At 46.2% G+C, this 21201-nt stretch overlaps 1 protein-coding gene and 1 non-coding gene across 3 annotated transcripts in view; one reads left to right on the top strand and one right to left on the bottom strand.

Annotated features, from left to right (window-relative positions):
• Nucleotides 1–12705: 12705 nt before the first annotated feature.
• LOC143286173 (uncharacterized) overlaps nt 12706–21201 on the bottom strand; it is a 20923-nt gene continuing 12427 nt past the window's right edge. For both annotated transcript variants that reach the window (XM_076593789.1, XM_076593791.1), the window contains one exon: nt 12706–18368. In XM_076593789.1, the coding sequence (XP_076449904.1) occupies nt 15148–18368 (3221 nt within the window). In that variant the 3' untranslated portion in view covers nt 12706–15147. The remainder of the gene's footprint in view (nt 18369–21201) is intronic.
• On the top strand, nt 20431–20514 carry Trnal-caa (transfer RNA leucine (anticodon CAA)). The gene has a single exon. It is a non-coding gene; the product is annotated as a tRNA-Leu (tRNA).

The following is a 21201-nucleotide window of genomic DNA, read 5'->3' as shown; positions in this document are numbered from 1 at the left end:
CTATTTCGTCAGCCCCATTGTTAAGAAACTGGACATAGAAAATTAATCCCCTGGGCAAAGTTATTGTCCGTGTCGAGTAAGAAGGGCGCGTTCTAAGCTATACATGCCCCGCCAATGGCTGTTGAGTACAGAGGTCTGCCAGGCTAATGATTGGTTGGCTGGGTGGGTTTCACACGAGAAAGTGGGTATTGTGGAGCAGTCCACTCCGCACCAGTGTGCGAAGTTCTCCACACTTTGGAGAAAAATTTTCAAAAGAAAAAATCCGCCATGGGAATCAGTTCGTTTTTGTGTTTTCTTTTTTTCTGCTTGTATTTCTGTATTAAGATTGCTTAGTAGACTTTTAATATGTCAATTATTATGTTTCATTGGGATGTTTCTGCTCTTTTCTATTTCACGTTTTCAACGTTTGTACAGGTTTTTGGATCTTCATACAGGTAAAAAAGTAATGAACAACGGTTTCTGTCAAAATGCAGCAGTAAAATATTCCAGTAGTTTTCAGTTCAAGAGAAGAAAAAATGTTGGTTAAAAAAAAAAAAAAAAAAAAAAAAAGCTTACCTGAACAATCTTTTGATCGAGCAGTTTTTTCTCATCCGTATGAAAGATAATGATTCATTCAAGGGGCGTGAAATACGATTTTGCACATGGAATGCTATCCCTTTGATGAAGGTGTTTTGAAATATGATGTTCATCGGGTGAACGGGTGAAGTGGGTTGGAAAGGAGATCAGAGTAGTTGGTGGGTTTCGGGTTGGCTGGGGGAAGGTGGGAGGGGGGGGGGGGTGGTGGCTTGGTTGTGAGGGTGGGGGGTACGATGCATGTTGATAAATGTTTATAGATACATGTTGGGAGGTGTGAGGGGGAGGAAGGGACGAGAAAAGGGGATCGTGAGAGCGCTAGGTCATTTACAATTATGTTAATTAACCAACACTCTAAAAAGAAAGGTATGATATAGGGCCTGCTTAATACCACACGGATGCTGAGGAGAGAGAGAGAGAGAGAGAGAGAGAGAGAGAAGAGGGCTTATTCACGTAGGCAATAGCCCCTCAGGATCAGTATCAGTAGCTCAAGGAGGCGTCACTGCGTTCGGACAAATCCATATACGCTACACATCTGCCAAGCAGATGCCTGACCAGTAGTGTAACCCAACGCGCTTAGTCAGGCCTTGAGAAAAAAAAAGAAAAAAAAAAGAATAAATAGAAATAAAAATAAAATAAAATGAAATAAAATAATAAAATAAAACAAAACAAAACAACACAAAAAAGGAAAAATAAACAAGTAACTAAAGTAAATAATAGATAAATACTCGAAAAAGAACTACTACTACTTATAATAATATTTATAAGGCGCAAAAACTTGGTCAACTGTAAGCGTACAAATAAATAAATAAAAATTTAGATTTAAAAATTTAAAATAAATAAATACACAAATAAAATAAATAAAATAAGGAGGAAATGATTAGGAGAGCTGTTTCAGTCTTTATTTTCAACATAAAACGACAGGTCTGTTACTGGCTTGATAAGTACTGAGCTCATTGATTCTGAGAATGAACTATGCCTTTGACTGGATTTTTTTTTTTTTTTTTTTTTTTTTGCACCCACTAAAGGAAAATATTTATCGTATTTTCGTTATTTGATTAATGATTAATTTTCTTTCTCATTCTCTTTTTATGGTTTGTTAGTCATTCAAACTCATGGGTTGATGTAGCGCACTTGCTTCAGTCACATGTGTGTTCATGCACAAGCACACACCAGAAAAACGTCAAACACACACACACACACACACACACACACACTAAACCGAAAAAATATGGTAAGTCATTTATCAGCATTTCGCGGTTGTTTTATTTTTCTTTATATTTTGACAGTGTGATGTGAGGTAAGTTTTATGTGTTTGACTCAGGGTGTTTAAGGTTTTTGATACGTTTCTGATTTTCGGAAAAATCTGTATCAACCATCTCTCTCTCTCCCCCCCCCCCCTCCCTCTCTCTCTCTCTCTCTCTCTCTCTGTGTTAAGGATTTATCTTGTCTTCAGTTTCTTTCTCTGACTTCGTCTCTGTCTCTTTGTTTCTCTACGGTTCTGTCTCTTCGTCTTATCAAGGACACATGATTTTTGTCTTAATTCTTTCTCTGTTTCTATCTGTAATGATAACTATAATAACTATGGTTGGTTGGTTGGTTGGTTGGTTGGTTTCTCTCTCTCTCTCCCTATCTCTGTGTGTGTGTGTGTGTGTGTGTGTGTGTGTGTGAACCCCTTTCTCTCACCCCTCTCTCGCTCGCTTGCTCGCTCTCTCGTATGGGAAAAAAGTGACAATTTCTAACGTAGTAATGCGTGTTCACTGCATTCCCTTCATGAGTAGCCATGGCCTTACTTGAATTTTTTTGTTTTCTAGGATGATGTCATTTCATTGTCAATGTCTCTTGTATGGGATGGGGCTTTTAAGCCTGGATGAACGGAAAACTTTTCCATTTTTAGCCCACTAGGCGCTGTCGCGACCCAAACCTCCCGCCCCCTGAGTACATGCATTCGTACATAACATGAATGCATGCATACGTACATACATAAAATGATTCACCCAGACGAATGTACATACATACATTACAGTACAGGCATTCATACATGTATACATACATAAAATGATCGACCCAGGTGCACATACATATACATATATATATATATATATATACACACATACAAAATGAACAAATTGATAAATAAACGTGTCAATGGAAATGGAATAACCCCCACCTCCACGCCCGCCCCCGCCCATCTCTGTACTTTCAGATTGGAGCTATTTCACAAGAGATCCCAGAGTGTTCCCTGGCACTGCCGCCATCCGACAGCTAGTAGAAGCATCTTCTTCCACCACAGCCACCAGCCTCCCGCCCTCCGACGGACAAGAAGATGCCTGCACGCCTCTGTCCTCCCATGACTCGTCAGAATCTGCTTCCCAAGGGGATCTCTCCGCCTCGGATGTCTCCGTGTCAGCAGGTGACCTGGCAAGGAGCGACGTGTCTGGAAGTACTTCAGGTGAGTACTGGCAGGAGTTTTTGTTTTTTGTTTAACACACGTATTTGATCTTCTTGTCTGCGTAATACTCACGAAAGGGGGTTCAGACACTAGCAGGTCTGCACAGTTATGTTAACCTGGGAGATTGGAATAAAAAAAAATCTTCATCCTTAACTAACCCCCACTAGGTGCGACGGGGGATCGAACTTGGAGGAAACTCGGGGCGAGAATCCAGCGCGTTCACTGTGACCACCGCACCCGAAGCAAACTGTGGGCCATAGATAGGTTATGTAGGAAAAATATGCCCTTTTGTAAATAGATGCTAAATATAAACACACACACACACACACACACACACACACACACACAATCATATAGACAAGAAAAAAGTCACATCAATTAATCATTTAATGATTATAATCAGTTGATATATCCGTTCTTCTATCCCCTTTTAAAACTATATATACTATTAAAAACAAACACTACATACACAAGCATATAGATAAGAAAAGAAACAAGCTTCAAAGGATCAAAGGATCATTCAATAACCTCATTAATCAATAACCAACGAAAACATCCGTTCTGCTCGCAGACCACACGCGTCCAACCAGGACTGATTCCAGCGAGGCTTCTAGCAGTTCCGTCCAACTGACACTGGAAGCCATGCCATCCTCCTTGACGGCCACCCTTCTTCCGCCCTCCGACAAACAAGGAGATGCCTGCACACCCCAGTCCTCTCAGGACTCGTCAGAATCTCGTCCTCCAGGGAATCTCTCCGCCTCTGCTGATGTCTCCTTGCCAGCAGACGAACTTGCTCCGGGAAACGAGGTTTCTGGCAGAGCTGCAGGTGAGTGTCGTTGCTCGTGGTGGTTGTGTTCAGCAGATTGTTGTCTCTTTCGTCATTTATCAGATGGATTCCCCCGTCTCCTCGACAAAGGCAGCAGTACGTCGCAGGTCCCCCAATCCTCCGTAGAACTTACGGGCCGCTGGGATTAGGTCAGGCCAGGTTTTCTCTCGGAGCGCTTGGTGGAGCGGGCAGGACTGCAGCAGATGTTATGTTGTCTGGCTGCCTGTTCTGCAGGGGCACTGCTCTGTGTCGCCGATACGGAGTTTCGTGTATAGGTGGCGTTTCAGACGGTTGTGGCCTGTCCTGAGTCTGAAAATGGCTACCTGCTCTGTTCAGCAGATGTAAGCCGTCCTGATTATTTCCACTAACAGCAGCTGGAGGGAAACGTGTGTTGTGTGTGTGGGTGGGTGTGGATGTGTGTGTGGGTGGGTGGGGGGATTTGTGCCATTACTCTCTAGAGGGTGTCATCTTGCAGGTGCTGTGCCGTCTTGCTGTGGGAGAGACTGCTCCTGTACTTTGGCTTGGGATTAAGGTTAAGTTACAGGTACAGCTTCAGTTTCTCAACGAGGCGTCACAGAGTTCGGACAAGATCCATAACATACACGTCTGTTACTGAGTCAGATGCGTGACAGCAGCATAACCAAACGCGCTTTGTCAGGCCTTGAGTGCATGCATTGGGTTATTTGTGTACCTACCAGAGCGGATTTCTTCTACAGAAATTTGCCAGAAGACAACACTCTCGTTTCCACGGGATCTTTTTCAGTGCGCCAAGTACGTGCTGCACACCGGATCTCGGTTTATCGTCTCACCCGAATGACTAGACGCTCAGTTTGATTTTCCAGTCAAACTTGGGAGAAAGGGCGAGAGCGGGATTTGAACTCACTCTCACGGACACTGTCGGCAGATAAAGGTGTTAACCATTCTGCCACCTTCCTCCATTAGTTAACATCGCGAATAAAATAAATTACCACTTTTGAATTATTACAGGATGGCATACTACACGCCCCCCCCCCCCCCCCGCCCCCCACGTGTGATTTAAGATGAACGCTAGCCTGCAGAGAAACTGTGTTGCATAGTTGTTTTGGATTACAATTATCTAGATTCACTGATGCCTCATTTCATACTTACTTTCGTATGGCAAGGTTGGCAAAAGGTGTATTTAAATACAACCAGTTTGCAGTAGAGAGAACGAACGAACGAACGAACGAAATTTTATTTTACGAGGGGAAAGGAGTAAGCACAAAGTACTTGTTTACATCCGGCCCTCTGGGCAAGAATATAATCAAGAGAGAGAGAGAGAGAGAGAAGGGATTTTCATACTGAAGGTGAATAAGCTTCCATAGGGTTGCCGTATTGACGAATCTCACTCGTTCCGGGAGCCTGTACTCTTGTGCTTCACGTTTTGACCGTGCACCTGACCACTGGCACTGAAAACAGGCAACGTGCGCACTCATCACGTACTCGTGTTTCACGTTTTTTGGTGGTTGTTTTTTCCCCTCATGGGTCTGTCACATTGACAAACGGCTGGCATCCAACGCCCAGTGGTTGAAGGAAGAGGGAACGCGTGGACATATGTTTTCTGCCATCTAAAATCGATGTACATACAATATATAATATAATATATATTTGTCGGGTGTAGTATTAGAAGTGAAGATCAGTTTTCTGTGCAGGGGTTGTTGTTTTTTTCGATTAACAACTATGTATGGAAAGCTGCGGACTGGCTGGCTTTTGTTGAGTGTTGGACAGTGTTGGTGGAACTGCTCTTAATTAAATGGCTGCTTGTGAGTTAACTGGACGCAGAACTACCACTTTTTTTCCCCCATTTGCATGGTGTAACTGATTACTGAATGTGAAACTGGAGGTGCGCATCTCTCTTTCCTTCTTTTCCTTTTTGATTAATAATGACAATGTCAACGACGGCGACGATGATGAAGACGACAGCAACAGCATCAGCAGCAACAGCATGTAGGTATATGTTATCGTTTTCAGATAGGTTAATAATAATGATAATAATGATCGTGACGACGACGACGACGATTATAATGATGATGTTGATGATAACAGGACCACCACCACCATGTGGGTACGTGTTATTGCTCTGTCGCTTCCAGACAGGTTAGTAGTATTGGTAGCAGTAGTAGTAGTATAGTAGTAGTAATGATAATAATGATCATGATGATGGTGATGACGTTGACAGAAACAGCTGCACCACCACCACTAACAGCAGCATGTGGATACTTACATGGCTATCGGTCTTTTCGTTTCCAGACAGGCTGCCTTCCTCCTCCTCCTCCTCCTCCTCCTCCCGTGCCCCATCTCCCGCCGACGACACGCCGTCTGCCGCGGAATACGACGCTTCAGCGACGGGCCAAGGATCATCAAGGGGTCCTCAGATCCTCTCCTTCAGCATCGCCGAAACCTCTTCTACAGACTTCTGCTCCTGCTCCTCGTCCACCGACAACCTGTCCGACGCCAGCTCCTTCGTCACGTGTGGCAGCAGCAGCGCCGCCGGCTCGGACACGGCTGGTGAGGACGTCCCTCCGTCCCACTGTCCGTTCACGGACGATGACGAATCGTACCCTGGCCAGGAGGTGGTGGCTGTGGCGGGGAGGGCCAAGAAGGCGTCTCGGGACTGGGTGCCCAAAACGGCGCTGGAGTTTCTGCAGTGTCTGTGGAGACACGTGGAGAGGAACGGGATGGCGAATGTGCGGAGGGCGGGGCAACCTTCCGCCCTCATCGTGGGCCTGCCTCGGTCCAGGGAGGAAGTGACGCGATGCCTGGACCTGTCCCTGCGGCAGTGGGCCATGTACTACCCGGCCCGTTGCCAGCCCTTCGCGGTCATCGACAATCCTAAAAACAACGGGAGCCTGGAGAAGGCTGCCAATCTTGCCCTCTACTTTCAGAAGGCTTGTTTGCTGAAGGGTGGGCCTGGCTGCTCGTGCAACAACTATTTCCAGTCCACCACAACCTGTTTCAGCGAGGAGGAACCCATCAGGTGTTCTATCACGGGCATTCCTGAAACTAACGAAGACTTCGAGGTGTGCGAGAAAGCTCTGACCATTCCAAACATCCGGGTGTCCCTGTCTCCCAAAAAGGTGAAATTCAATCTCGTGAAAAGGGGCAAACCCGCCGGTGTGTGTCCGCACCAGCATCCTCCTAAGACCAGCAGTGGGAGTTCTGAAGACAGCAGCCCTCCGTGCAGCACAGACGGTGGAGCGGATGAACTCCCCCCGAAGGCTGAAGTTCCCCAGAAGGAAGGGTCTACTAGGAAGCCAGAGGACTACCAAAAGGAAGACAACAACAACGACCAAAACACCGACGACCTTCAGAACAAGAGTCACGCCAGCAAGGCAGAAGGCACATGTAAGTGTGTCCAGAAGGCTGACCAAGAGCAAAAGGCCATCACAAACACGGATGTCGGTGGGGCAGAGCTGGATAAGAAGAGCGTGAAGAAGACAGAACCCAATGATGAACGACCCATGAAGACCGACCTTGATAAAGTGAGCACCAAAAAAGGGGAAAACCTGTCTCTGGACTGCAACAAGAATGTCCAGTGTGTCAAAGGTAGCCCTGCCACTGAAAACACCGAAGAAAACACCAGCGGCACCGGTGAGAAGAAGTACAACATGAGGAAGGTGAAAGTGGAGCCCCTGGAGCAACAGTACCTGGATTACTCGCGGTCCAAGAAGGTCAACAAACCCAAAGCGGCAGACCCAGTCCAGCTGCCAGGGGCAAACCCAGTCAAAGCAGCAGCGGCGGATCCTACCAAGGTGGCAGCAGCAGCACCAAATACAGACCACGCGGCGATAGCAACTCCTGCAAGACTGGCGATGGCAGCACCTGCGGGAAATTTTGCCAAAGTGGCAATGGCAGACCCCGTTGAAGCGTCAACTACGGCTAATCCTACTGAAGTGATGACGGCAGATTCTGCTAGAGCGGCAGTGGCCGATGCAGCCTGCACGGCAGCGGGAACTACTACCGGGGTAGCAGCGCCCAAACTTGCTCAAGCAACAGAAGCAACCCCTGTAGCCGAAGTAGCAGCAGCAGCAACTCCTGCCAAAGTGGCAGCGCGGGCGACTCCCGCCAAAGCGACGAGGGAGGATGCAGCTGCAGAAGCGTCACCCCGGTTTGCGGCCGTCAGGCGGCCTCTGGATTTAGATGCCCTGAACGATCAGCTGGCAAAGCTGCATGCTGGTTTTCACTCCACCAATCATAAATGATAATTTTTCCTCCACCCCTCCCTCCACTCTCTCCCTTCTTTTCCATTGCTTTACGACTCTTTATCTCTCATCCCCATCCCCCCCCCCCTTCTCTCCCCCCCACCCCCAACTTGGCCCCTGTGTATCTTTATCTGTCTTTTTCTTTTTTGTTTGTTTGTTGGTTGGTTTTTCTTTTCTAAGCAGAGAATGGATGCCGAGCTTCAGCACTAGGTTCTTTCCTGACACCCAGAGTTTCTTTGAATGAAATTACCTGTATATATATTTTTTCGATTTTATGTATGTTTTCGTTGGGTACAAATGATGAGCATGAAGGATGATGATAAGCATGCTGATGACAGTGAAGTGGAAAGCATAGAATCTGGAAGAGATCAGAAGCACCAAATGTCGAGATTCCCCCCCCCCTCCCCAGCCCCCACTGTCAAGAGTATGCGAATGATGAGAAAGAGCAAGTGCATGGGGTTTCTTCTCTTAACACATTTGTCAAATCATGCTGCCCTCAGCTGTTTCCTTGCAGCATGAAGAGGTTGAAATGACTAATTCAGGCATTCGTTCAGGGAATAAATTAGTGGTGACTGCCATTGTGGATGCTAGTAAACTTTTGCTTTAGTAAGCGTCAGGACTGACGCCCCGGTTGAACAGCCAATAGACTGTATGAGCTGCATACCAAAGACCTGCGAGTTCGAACTCTCTCTCTCTCTCCCTCTGTGTTGCCAAGTCTTTCTGTATACAGTGTTCATTCTCTGTCTCGAATCTCCAGTCTCAGTCTGTGTCTGTTTTTTTTTTCTCTCTCTCCCTCTCTCTCTTGTTTGCTTGCTTTTCCCGTCAGTATTTATTGTAATGACTTTAATATATATGTGTGTGTGTAGAGAGAGAGGGAGAGAGGGGATGGGTGGTGGTGTTGACTTGTGGAAGGAACCAGGTGAGGAGTGAAAATGAATGAGGGGAAGACAGAAGCGTGCACAACCAACAGTTGTGTGTCCCAGTCCGTGGGGAGTGCTTCGCTGGACTGCCCCAACACCGGGCAGAAGAGAGAGAGAGAGTGAGCATAATGTGTCAGAAATCCACGACTTCCGCCACCTCCCCCCCCCCTTCACCCCCCCACCCCCTCGAACAACACAACCGTCTTCATCAGACGAAGACCCAGGTTCTCAGTACCTTGATTTCAACGGGCGTCAGCCAACACGTTTTGGGACTCAGATCAGTGGAATATGAACTGGGGATAGTCAGGGTCATCGTCACACTGCTGATAGTTAGCAGCCAGAGCTGGACGATTCTGTCTCGAACGTTTTGACAATCTGAACGTCGTCACGACGACCACGCTGCGTTTATTTTACTACCACCCCCCAACCTCCCTCTCTCTCCTGTACAATGGTTGTAAATGATAACATTCGTTATGTTTGACGTCAGCAAGGTTTCTTACCATATCTCCCTCTTCCCTCCCCTCTCTCGTAGATAATGGTTGTAGGTAAAGATGTTTACAACATTTGACAGCCCCGGTACTAAACAGTAACAGGCATGTATGGTTCAGTGCTAATGATAACCTGACGTGCCTGTATGATTTGGTGTTGACGATAGTCTACTGGGCCTGCATGATTTGGTCCGGAGATTTGTCTGACAGGCATGCATGATTTGGTACTAACGATAGTGTAATGTGTCTGCATGATTTGGCGTCGATGATAGCCGAACAGGCCTGCATGATTTGGTGCTGAATATAGTCAACAGGCTGCATGTTTTGGCGCGAACGATGATCAAATGTTTTCTGCATGATTTGGTGTTGATAGTCATATTGGCCTGCATGACTTGGTCTGGAGTTTTCCCTAACAGGCCTGCATGTTTTGGCTCTGACTCTAGTCAAATGTGTCTGCATGATTTGGTGTTGATAGTCAAGTTGGCCTGCATGATTTGGTCTGGAGTATACTCTAACAGGCCTGCATGTTTTGGCTCTGACTCTAGTCAAATGTGTGTGCATGATTTGCGGTGCTGACGATAGTCTAATAGGTGTGCGTGACATAGTGCTGCCTAATGTGCCTGCATACTTTGGTGCTGAAAAGTTATATCCTAACATGCCTGCGTAATTTGATGCTGAATGGTAATCGGCCCGTCTGATACTGTGTTACCAAATGAACTGATGATACACAGGCTGCGAGAAATGTGCATGCGACTGAGTGGGACGAACTTGGACACACCGTGAAAGGTGAATGACAGTTGATTGCGTTGATTTCAAAACTTTGTGGAGCGAGAATGTTGCCATTGCGCTGTTTTTTAATGTTAAGTTTTCCCTGAAATATTGACGGTTGTTGTGTTGGTGGTGGTGGTGGTGGTGGTGTGTGTGTGATTTAAATGTTTGTATGTGAGCCAGTGTGTATGTGCGCGCACGCGCGGTGTGTGTGTGAGGGGACGGGCGCGTGAAGTGTGTACGTGATTACATTACATAGGGTTTTCAAATTTAGTGAGCGGACTGTTGTTCTGAATGTATTGAAAGTGCGTGCTCACATGATGTGTATTTTGATCAACATTGTTCCGGCCATTGCATCAATCGTATCTGTTCAAACAAAAAAAGAAGTATTTGTGTTTTTATTCATAGCAAGCGTGTTCTTCGATTTACTTTTTGTGTTTTTCACATTTTGAATAATGCATACAATAAACAGCTAATGAAATGATTATGATGGGGTGTTTGTGTGTGCTTGTACAGAGCTGCTTGTACATCTGTTCCTGTTTCATTTGAACTGCTGAAACACACACACACACACACACACACACACACACACCAACTGCACATCATGCACAATCCGATACGCGTACTCACCACAGTACGAGTGCGAAATGTTCTTCTACTGCTGATACTGCTGCTGCTACTGACAACGACGATGGTGATCATGATGTTCGTTTGGTGTCAACTACTAATTTGATTTTTCTCATATCTAAGTCGGCACGATAATAGATCATATCTCCCTCTCTCTCTCTCTAGATATGTATGTGATATAGGAATAATTGCATGATGAAATGTTCAATACAAATTTATCAATAAAAATAATTGGTCCAACGTGGTTAGGCTTTGAAGAAAAAAAAGTGCACAAATAAATGGATATATCACTAAACAAACAAATAAATGAATTTTAAAAATGCATAAATCAATAGATAAATAAATTTAGTATGAAAAAGTTATAACGAAATATATAAAAAAGGGATAAAGTAAATTATAGATAACGAAATAAAATGCGGGTATAGAAAAAAGATTAAATGAGTAAGATAAAGACAATAAAGACAATAATCATAATGAATAGATAAAGAAAGTAACAGACAGACAGACATACACACACATACACACACATGCACGACAGATATGCAACAAACAGGCAGTTTCACAAACATGAAAGTACAAACAGAAGTGCACAGGCCCAACACTACACTTAAAGCACACGAGCCCCGACACATAAACACACACACACACACACACACACACATCGCAGTCCCCATGACGCACCCCCACCTCACACACACACAAATTGTAGCCACCACGACGCCCCCAACACCTCCAACCCCCGACGCACACATACTCACACACATACGCAAATACACACGTCTTTCTGACCATCAGTAATTGGGTGCGATTTGCACGTGCATACGAACCTGACGTGTGTGTTCACAAGGTGGTAACATTTTCAGTACAATACCCTGTGTGTGTGTGTGTGTGTGTGTGCTATTTATCTGATCAGCTTGGTTTTCTTGGGGCAGAATAGGGTGGGTGGTGGAGGGGTATATGTTGTGAATGAACGGGTATCCTAACACTGACAGAGTAATTAAAACACGCCCTCAATGGAGTGGGGCCGGAGTGCGTACGTGGTGGAGTGGGGGGTGGGGGTGGGACGTTGAAAAGGGAATGATTTTCGTCCTTTGCCCAAACTCACCCTCGCACCGCTCCCCACGCCCCCCCCCTCCCCCCCGGTCCCCCATGCCCCCACCCTCCCACTCTTCTTTGAACACACATAACTTAGCCAGGACAGTGACTTTGGCTGATGGGTTTTTTTTTTTTTTTTTCAACATTTCATTTTATTCATGTATCCATTTGCTCACTTATTTCAATTTTGTTTCTAGATTTATTTACTTGTTTATTCTAATTCATTTCCCCCCCCTCATGGCCTGACTAGGCACTTTGGGTTACGCTGCTGGTCAGGCATATGCTTAGCAGATGTGGTGTAGCGTATATGGATGTGTCCAAACGCTGTGACGTTTCCTTGAGTGACTGAACTGAACTCTGTGTGTGTGTGTGTGTGTGTTTGTGTTTGTGTGTGTGTGTGTGTGTGTGTGTGTGTGTACAACCGCGCGCGCGTGACTGCGTGTGCATGTGTGTGTATTTGTGTGCATGTTTGTGTGCTCATGAGAGAGTGAGCGACAGAAAAAAAAAGTTTGTACACGCCTGTTTGCTTGTGGGTCAAAAGACCTGAAGTATCAAAAACAAATCCTGAAACACCTATAGTCTCAAAGATTAAAACAAAGCACAAAAAAAGTCCGAAACAATGTGTAAATAGGTAGCAGGAAGACAGAAGAGGAGGAAGAAGAAGGGTGGATTGCAGGTACAGGACAGGCGTACATACTCTCACTCTCTCTTCGTACCTATAGCAGACACTTTTGGCACGATTGTGAAATGTTTGTTATCCAAAAGCAGCTTACCTGGGACACACGCACAAAACCAAAACGCAAGTTAAAAAACAATATCAAGTGATAAACTGGACATCATCACCATGAAAAAGTTGATGTACAAAAATCAGTATGTTAGCGGACCGATTCAAAATACACTGAAAGTAACCTTTCACCATTTCTTCACTCGGTGGCCAACAGTACATATTCTTCTCCAAGAAATGTGAAAATCCAGCTTAGCCACTGCTAGCAATCTTTTACATGAAATATTCTGCACCAAAAACACCAGTCTCCCAGTGTTCATCAACTCCTGTTAGCCACCATACAATAATAAATGTTTCCATCATCAAGTTTAAAAAATGAACAGAGGCTAAAAAAAAAAAAAAAATCAGTAATACATTGATATAGCATTTCTTTAAAAAGAATGTGAAGACATCCGTCACATAATTTATCCGTATTGTCTCAAGAAATGTTTATTTATTTACTTATTTGTTTATGTATTTATTAAGATGTTTCACGACAGCGTATATTCTTGAAGCTCTATGCATTTTACAACATCATGTCATTGCCAACATTGTTGCATGCTTCCATGACACTTTTCATTTCTCTTTTCCTGTCCATTTGCAGGTAACCCTGTAGTACGACCACAGCAGAAAGATGTTGATGAATGAATGTAAGATTTGTGGAATGGATGGGTGAATGATGGGGAATTAAAAAAAATTGTTGAAAAAAAAGAATAAAAACATGAAACTGAAAAAAAAAGTGTTTCCATCATGACCGAACAAAATCTCCAGTTTGTCTCCACAACATACCTCACTGGCACACTTACGTGAATCAGACTCAGCAAGTTAAACGCCTCCAGTAAACATTTAGCAACATATGCGCACCAGACATATGACTGACTTCCAGTGTTTTCAAATCTGATTAACGACATTTTAATTATGTGTATTCCCACTTCGTCTGTACAAAGTATCCCACTGGCACATAACACAACTGGTGAACTACATCACATAGAAATCATAACTAACAACAAGTCAAATATGTCTCCCATGACAATTTGCTGTAGCACTCATTTACACAAACGGCAATTGGCTTGCTGTGTCAGGATGATGGCAACTGTCTGTGTATGTTTTGCTGTGTCAGACTGACGGCAACTGTCTGTGTATGCGTTGCTGTGCCACTCAGGTTAACGGCAACTGTCTGTGTATGTGTTGCTGTGCCACTCAGGTTAACGGCAACTGGCTGTGTATGTGTTGCTGTGTCAGGCTGACGGTAATTGGCTGTGTATGCGTTGCTGTGTCACTCAGGTTAATGGCAACTGGCTGTGTATGTGTTGATGTGTCAGGCTGACGGCAACTGTCTGTGTATGTGTTACTGTGTCAGGCTGACGGCAACTGTCTGTGTATGTGTTACTGTGTCAGGGTGACGGTAATTGGCTGTGTATGTGTTACTGTGTCAGGGTGACGGCAACTGTGTATGTGTTGCTGTGTCAGACTGACGGCAACTGTCTGTGCATGTATTGATGTGTCAGGTTGACGGCAACTGTCTGTGTATGTGTTGATGTGTCAGGCTGACGGCAACTGTCTGTGTATGTGTTGATGTGTCAGGCTGACGGCAACTGTCTGTGTATGTGTTGCTGTGTCAGGCTGACGGCAACTGTCTGTGTATGTGTTACTGTGTCAGGCTGACGGCAACTGTCTGTGTATGTGTTATTGTGTCAGGCTGACGGTAATTGGCTGTGTATGTGTTGCTGTGTCAGGGTGACGGCAACTGTCTGTGTATGTGTTACTGTGTCAGGCTGACGGCAACTGTCTGTGTATGTGTTGATGTGTCAGGCTGACGGCAACTGTCTGTGTATGTGTTGATGTGTCAGGCTGACGGCAACTGTCTGTGTATGTGTTGCTGTGTCAGGCTGACGGCAACTGTCTGTGTATGTGTTACTGTGTCAGGCTAACGGCAACTGTCTGTGTATGTGTTGCTGTGTCAGGCTGATGGTAATTGGCTGTGTACGTGCTGATGTGTCAGACTGATGGTAATTGGCTGTGTACGTGTTGTTGTGTTAGGCTGATGGCAACTGGCTGTCACAAAGTGGCTGGGCTTAACCTTAACACTTGGTGACACTTAGCTGGTAAGAAGTGAACAGACGGACAAGGAGGGATGAGGAGCGGATGGGGGAAGGGAATCGAGGTGGGGAGGGAGATGGGGGTTGCAAAGGGGATGTCGGTGGTACCAACACAAAATTCTGGAATATCATCTTGAACACAAAGTTCAATCTCTCAATGTTTCATATAAGCCCCAAAGCGATACTGCGAATGGTAAATGAGATGAGACGGCAAACTGGTTGTCAGGGGAAAAAAAAAAAAAAAAAGATGGATGGCTTAGATTCCGACGTCCGACAGAACAGTATTTAACCATAAGTCAGTGACCACTTCCGCCACTCACTGGTGACCCAGACTGATGCACAACCCGTCCACGAAGAACAGGGTATCTCTGTGCCTCTCGGAAACCGCTCTCACACGAACCTGTCTACTCGTGCCTGCACTTTCTTCGGGTCTGGGCAGGACTGGGGGCATTATCTTTGCTTCTTCAGGGACTGGCGGCCTTGCCTCTGCTTCTACAGATTTCTGCAGGACTGACGGACTTGCCTCTGCTTCTACAGGTTTCTGCATGACTGACGGACTTGCCTCTGCTTCTACAGATTTCTGCAGGACTGACGGACTTGCCTCTGCTTCTACAGATTTCTGCAGGACTGGCGGCCTTGCCTCTGCTTCTACAGGTTTCTGCAGGACTGACGGACTTGCCTCTGCTTCTACAGATTTCTGCAGGACTGTCGGACTTGCCTCTGCTTGTACAAGTTTCTGCAGGATTGACGGACTTGCCTCTGTTTCTACAGATTTCTGCAGGACTGTCAGCGTTAACTGTCCGGGTCTGGGCAGGACTGGGGGCATTATCTTTGCTTCTTCAGGGACTGGCAGCCTTGCCTCTGCTTCTACAGATTTCTGCAGGACTGACGGACTTGCCTCTGCTTCTACAGGTTTCTGCATGACTGACGGACTTGCCTCTGCTTCTACAGATTTCTGCAGGACTGACGGCGTTGCCTCTGCTTCTACAGGTTTCTGCAGGACTGACGGACTTGCCTCTGCTTCTACAGGTTTCTGCAGGACTGGCGGCCTTGCCTCTGCTCCCTCAGGTTTGGGTGGGATCGGCGCCTCTCCAGGCCTGGTGCCTCCAAAGTTGAGAAGCTGAAGATTATCAGTGATGAACTGTTGCTCCAAGGAAGAATCGTTCTCAGTGTAGCCAACGCCAGAGCCGATGACTATGCCCCCCTCAGCCACAAAAGTTTCGATGTCGTTGATGACATCAATGACATCATGATGTCCCATGCCGAAGCTGTCCGAGAGGTCAAGCAGCTGTATATCAGGAAGGTGCAGCACGGACTTTGCCAGGGAGAGCGCGCCATCCGTTGGAATGGCGGAGTGTTGCAACAGCAGCTCACACATGTGAGGCAAAAAGCTCAATATGCCAGCGAGCCGTTTGGCTCCTGCTTCTCTGATATTGTTATGACGAAGGTTGAGGTGCCTCAGGTGACGAAACACCCCCTGCTGCACAGCCTCTGCCAGATGCCCCACCTGGGCATCATCAATGCTGTTGTCCTGCAGAACCAGGGTCGTGACGCTCCGCAGCTGAGTGGGGAGTGTGCCAAGTTGCTGGAGAAGGGTGGTGTGGCCAATCCTGCACTGCCACAGACCCAGGAAGTCCCACTGACATGACCCAGCAAGGACTCGAAGAAACTGGTCCGACACGTCAATTCCTTCCTCCTCCAGAGGGCACTGACCCAGCTCCAGATGCTGCATCCGCGGACATTTCCTCAGGAAAGAGAAGAAGGAGGCCAGACCAGCAGGTGAGTATCCACCATCGCGAAGTGACACCTTGCTGAGCAGAGTGTGGTTCCTGAGAACGAGCGAAAGATGCTGCAGGCCCGAGTCTAGCAGGGGGCAGTGAGCTAGGTTCAGCACCTGAAGGCACATGGCTGACATCAGCGAAGCTCCCAGCACAAAGGCACCACCAGCATCCAGCTGGCACTCAGGGAGACGCAGCACTCGGAGCGAGGCGCAAGGTGCAAGGGCTGGGGCCAGCATAGACAGCCCGTCTGTTGTGATAGGGTTCTTTTCCAGTGTCAGTTCACGGAGATCGGGCAACTGACGAATCTGTTGTGCGAGCTGTGGCATGTGACTGTCCTGGAGCCCAAGGGAACTGAGTTCCACAGCTTGCAGCCTCTTTAGATGGGAAAATTTGGGAAGCATCGTAATTCGTGAATCAATGAAGGAAACCCTATTGAGCAGAAGCGTCTTCACAGATGCCATGTTCATGTGGTCAAGGAGAGTTTGAAGGTTGCCATGAGTAATGGTGCAAAAGGACAGGTCAAAGTGGGGAACAGACTCCAGGCCTGGCATCGCCTCAAGTAAGCACTCGATGTGCCTCTCCTCCAGGAGGTTCTTACACAGCTTCAGTGCCGGCTGCCCAATATAAGATGACACGGGTCTTGTGACTTTCTCCTCTCCCTGCTTCTCTCTCAGGGCAGCCACGTCGCCCACCTTCACCAGTTTGAAGTCAGCCACGTTGGTCATCTGAGCACAGGCCAGGACGACTCGGAGCTGAGGCCCAGACAGATTGCTCAGCTTCTCGGTCAGATCCATGGTGTGCCTGGCTGACAAGACCTCTTCCCCTGTTCCTCTCACCACAGGCATTTCTTCCGTGGACAAAGGAGACAGTAAAATGTCAGGCAAGGCGTCTGTGTTGTCGGTTTCAAGCATTCTCCGCAGCTTAGATTTCCATTCTGGTCCAAAGGTCCACCAACATCTTTGGGACAGAGTCCTGAAGTCTCCAACATCAAAGAAGGTGGCGCAGGCCAGGTAGAAGTCAGTGACAGCACGGGGATGACTGGGGATTGACATGGAAAGCTGCAGCTGCTCAGCGATGGCCATGTTAATCTTGTTCACACGGGCCGCATATGTGACTGTTCTGAAACCTGTATCTAAGTGCTCCACATGCGGACTCTCATTCAGCAGCAGATCAACCAAAAATAAGACCACGAAGGATGATCCCGCCTGAAACACTCTGGAAACATAGTCATCCGGAAGAGTTTCCTTAAAGGTGGCAATACAGGTGAGAGCAAAATCAGCCACAATAACATCAACAAAACGGAAAGAATGTTCCGAGTCGGGTGCTTCATGAGGCATCATCAACTTGGCTTCAATCAGCCGGCATACGCTCTCTGACAGTGGTGACTCCGGCGGCGCTTTAACGGAAAGTTCCTGTGCAACTTGGGTTTCCGTGACAGTTTCCTCTGACGCTGTCCCATCTCCATCCCTGGTAATGTTCTGCAACATGTCATCTGCAACAAGCCCAAGATCCTCGTGCAGCTGATACGACAGCCCGAAGTGATGGCGCCAAACTGCCATGGTTTTAGTAATGCGGACTTGCAGAGAGGAGGTGGTGGCCAGAACTAGTGCCACCTTTTCTGCCAGACGCGGGTGTTCCTGGAGAAGACGATCCAGGAAGGACAGCAGCAGGTCCGGCAGTGAAGGGACGTGACCCGTCTGCGTGGCACCTGATTTCTGGAGCAAGGCTTCTGCTGCGTTTCTTGGGTTTGCGGTCTCTGGAAACGGCACACACGCGCACACACGCACACGCACACACACACACACACACACACACGCTCGCACACACACACACACACACACACACACACACAGGCGCGCAGGCACACCCACAGAAACACACACACGTGCAAAATTAGACACACATACACAGGCAGACACTCAGACACAGACACAAGAGACACAGACACGGACATAGACACACAGACACAAGCAAACACACAAGCAAACACACACACACACACACACACACACACACACACGTGCGCGCACGTTTGCAACGGATTTTTAAAATTCAAATTTTGACCAGTTATGATAAAACGTAATCAGTATGCTGTGTATTGTAATAACCCAGTTTTAATAACTGTTTTCTAAATTGTTTCATTTATATTTATTTACTTTTTTGATTCTTCCTTCATTTGTTCAATGCCCAACGATAGACGCATAGAAGGAATTCCTGGCACCACCCCTTCAGCCTGTTTACGTGAAGAAATGCAAAAAACACTTTTCCAAAGACAGCTGATTCTAGGTCATTATTCCATGTTCTGGACGCGTGTGTACTGTGTGTGCGTGCACGCGTATATATATATATATATATATATATATATATATATATATGTGTGTGTGTGTGTGTGTGTGTGTCAAGTCAAGTCAAAATGATCTTTATTGAGGGTAAAAGAATAAGCTTATACAGCTTTTTTACATCCTGCCCTCATAAAAAAGAGAAGAATTTTTTTTTTTAATTTAAAAAGGAAGAAATGGGGGAAGTGGGGGTCTGGAAAAGATATATGGAAATAAACAATTACAAGATGGCGTGTGTGTGTGTGTGTGTGTGTGAACATATATGTATATATACACACACATATATATGTATGTATACATATATGGACAGATAGATGTATATTTTATGTATAATTATACATATATATATGTGTGTGTGTGTGTGTGTGTGTGTGCGTGCGTGCGTGCGTGCGTGCGTGCGTGTGTGTGTGTGTGTGTGTGTGGATGTTGGTTGAGGGAGAAACAGTGACAGGAAGGGAGACACACACAGAAAAATGAGAGAAAGCTTGCAATGAACTGTGTAGGCCTTTATGTACGAGGGCCCTTCAATAAGTGATGCATCAGGGAAGAATTGTTGAAGTAGCAATAACCATTACTACGTCATTATATACAACAATGTCGTAAAAGGTAAAGAGTCAAATTTCATTCTGCACCGTAAAACAGTTTGTGTTCAGGAAGGCAAAATGTCAGGTAAGGGTGACGGTCCCCGCTGGGGCTTATCAGCGGGATTTTCGAGCTATGGTGCTGTGCGACTTTCACCAGGGAAAGAGCAATGCTTCCAAAGTTTGTTGGATTGTTTTGGGAATCAGACAACATCACAGACCACAGTCTTTGGGTGGTACATGCAGTTTCGACGTGGAAGACCAAGCCTGAAAGATGATGACCGCTGTGGCCGACCTGTAACAGTGGTAACTGATCAAAGAAAAAATTACCAAGGTGACCTCTACGATCAAAGATGACCCCCGTGTCACCATTAATGAAAGGAAGGAGAAGATGAATATTTCATTAGGGAGCATAACCACCATTCTTCATAAACACCTCCATGTAAGGAAGCGTATTGCCCGTTGGGTGCCTCACCACTTGACAGAAGAGCGGAAACAGGGAAGGGTTGAATGGTGTACCTAAATATTGCAAAAATTCGATGGCGAGCGATCAGATCGTGTTTGAGATATCGTAACAGGGGAAGAAACATGGGTGTACCAGTATGACCCAGAAACAAAGCAACAATCAGCCGTTTGGGTCTTTCCAGATGAAAATGCACATACATAATTCCGTCGTTCCAAGAGTCATTCCAAACAAATGGCTGCATGTTTCTTTGCAAAATCAGGCCATTTTGCGACTGTACTCCTCCAAGAAAGGACAGTAATGAGTGGTGCGTCACTGTCTGCCTCCCACAGGAGTTTGAAACAAGGTGTGTACGCCGTCCGAGAACAAGAGGACTACTGCTGCATCATGACAATGCCCAGTTTCATACAGCTGCTGCAACTCGATCTAGACGATGTCAGGATGGCCGAGTGGTCTAAGGCGCCAGACTCAAGATCTGGTCCACGAATGTGGGCGTGGGTTCGAATCCCACTTCTGACAACTTTTAACTAAGCGCGTTGGGTTACGCTGCTGGTCAGGCATCTGCTTGGCAGATGTGGTGTAGCGTATATGGATTTGTCCGAACGCAGTGACGCCTCCTTGAGCTACTGAAAATGAAACTGATCTAGACTTCCTGAAAGCGTACAGTGTACAACTGGTCACTCATCCCCCGTATTCTCCTGACTTAGCTCCAGGTGACTGGTTTTTGTTCCCTAGGTGAAGAGGGAGCTGAAGCGGAAATGTTTCAGTGTGCAGAAAATGCTCGAGCCTCCTTCGAGGGTCTCATTATGGACATACCCCAGGCTACGCGGGTCTCATTATGGACATACCCCAGGCTACGCGGGTTGGCGTCATGACAACTTGGTTTGAGCGGATGATGAATTGCATACTAGCCCAGGGAGAGTTCTTCGAAAAAGTGAAGTAAGCAAAAGATTTGTAAATTTCCTAGAATTGCTGTATTGCAAGACTTATTGAAAGGCCTTCGAATATCCGCGTGCTTTGCTTATCAAACATTAAGAAACTGGCAACAGCAACCATAACAACAAAAGTTTGACAACCACCAAATAAAAACGATAAACAGCAACAATAAAAAACAACTGACAACAATAACAAAACAAAAACAAACAAGAGAGGCAAAGACTTCAAGACTCACTTGTGATACACTTTAAAAAAATCCAAGCTTTTTAT

Source organism: Babylonia areolata, chromosome 9 (genome assembly GCF_041734735.1).
Source record: "Babylonia areolata isolate BAREFJ2019XMU chromosome 9, ASM4173473v1, whole genome shotgun sequence".
Classification (NCBI taxonomy): Eukaryota; Metazoa; Mollusca; class Gastropoda; order Neogastropoda; family Buccinidae; genus Babylonia; species Babylonia areolata.
The sequence above is the reverse complement of the archived record's forward strand: the minus strand, read 5'-3'. Positions and strand labels throughout refer to the sequence as shown.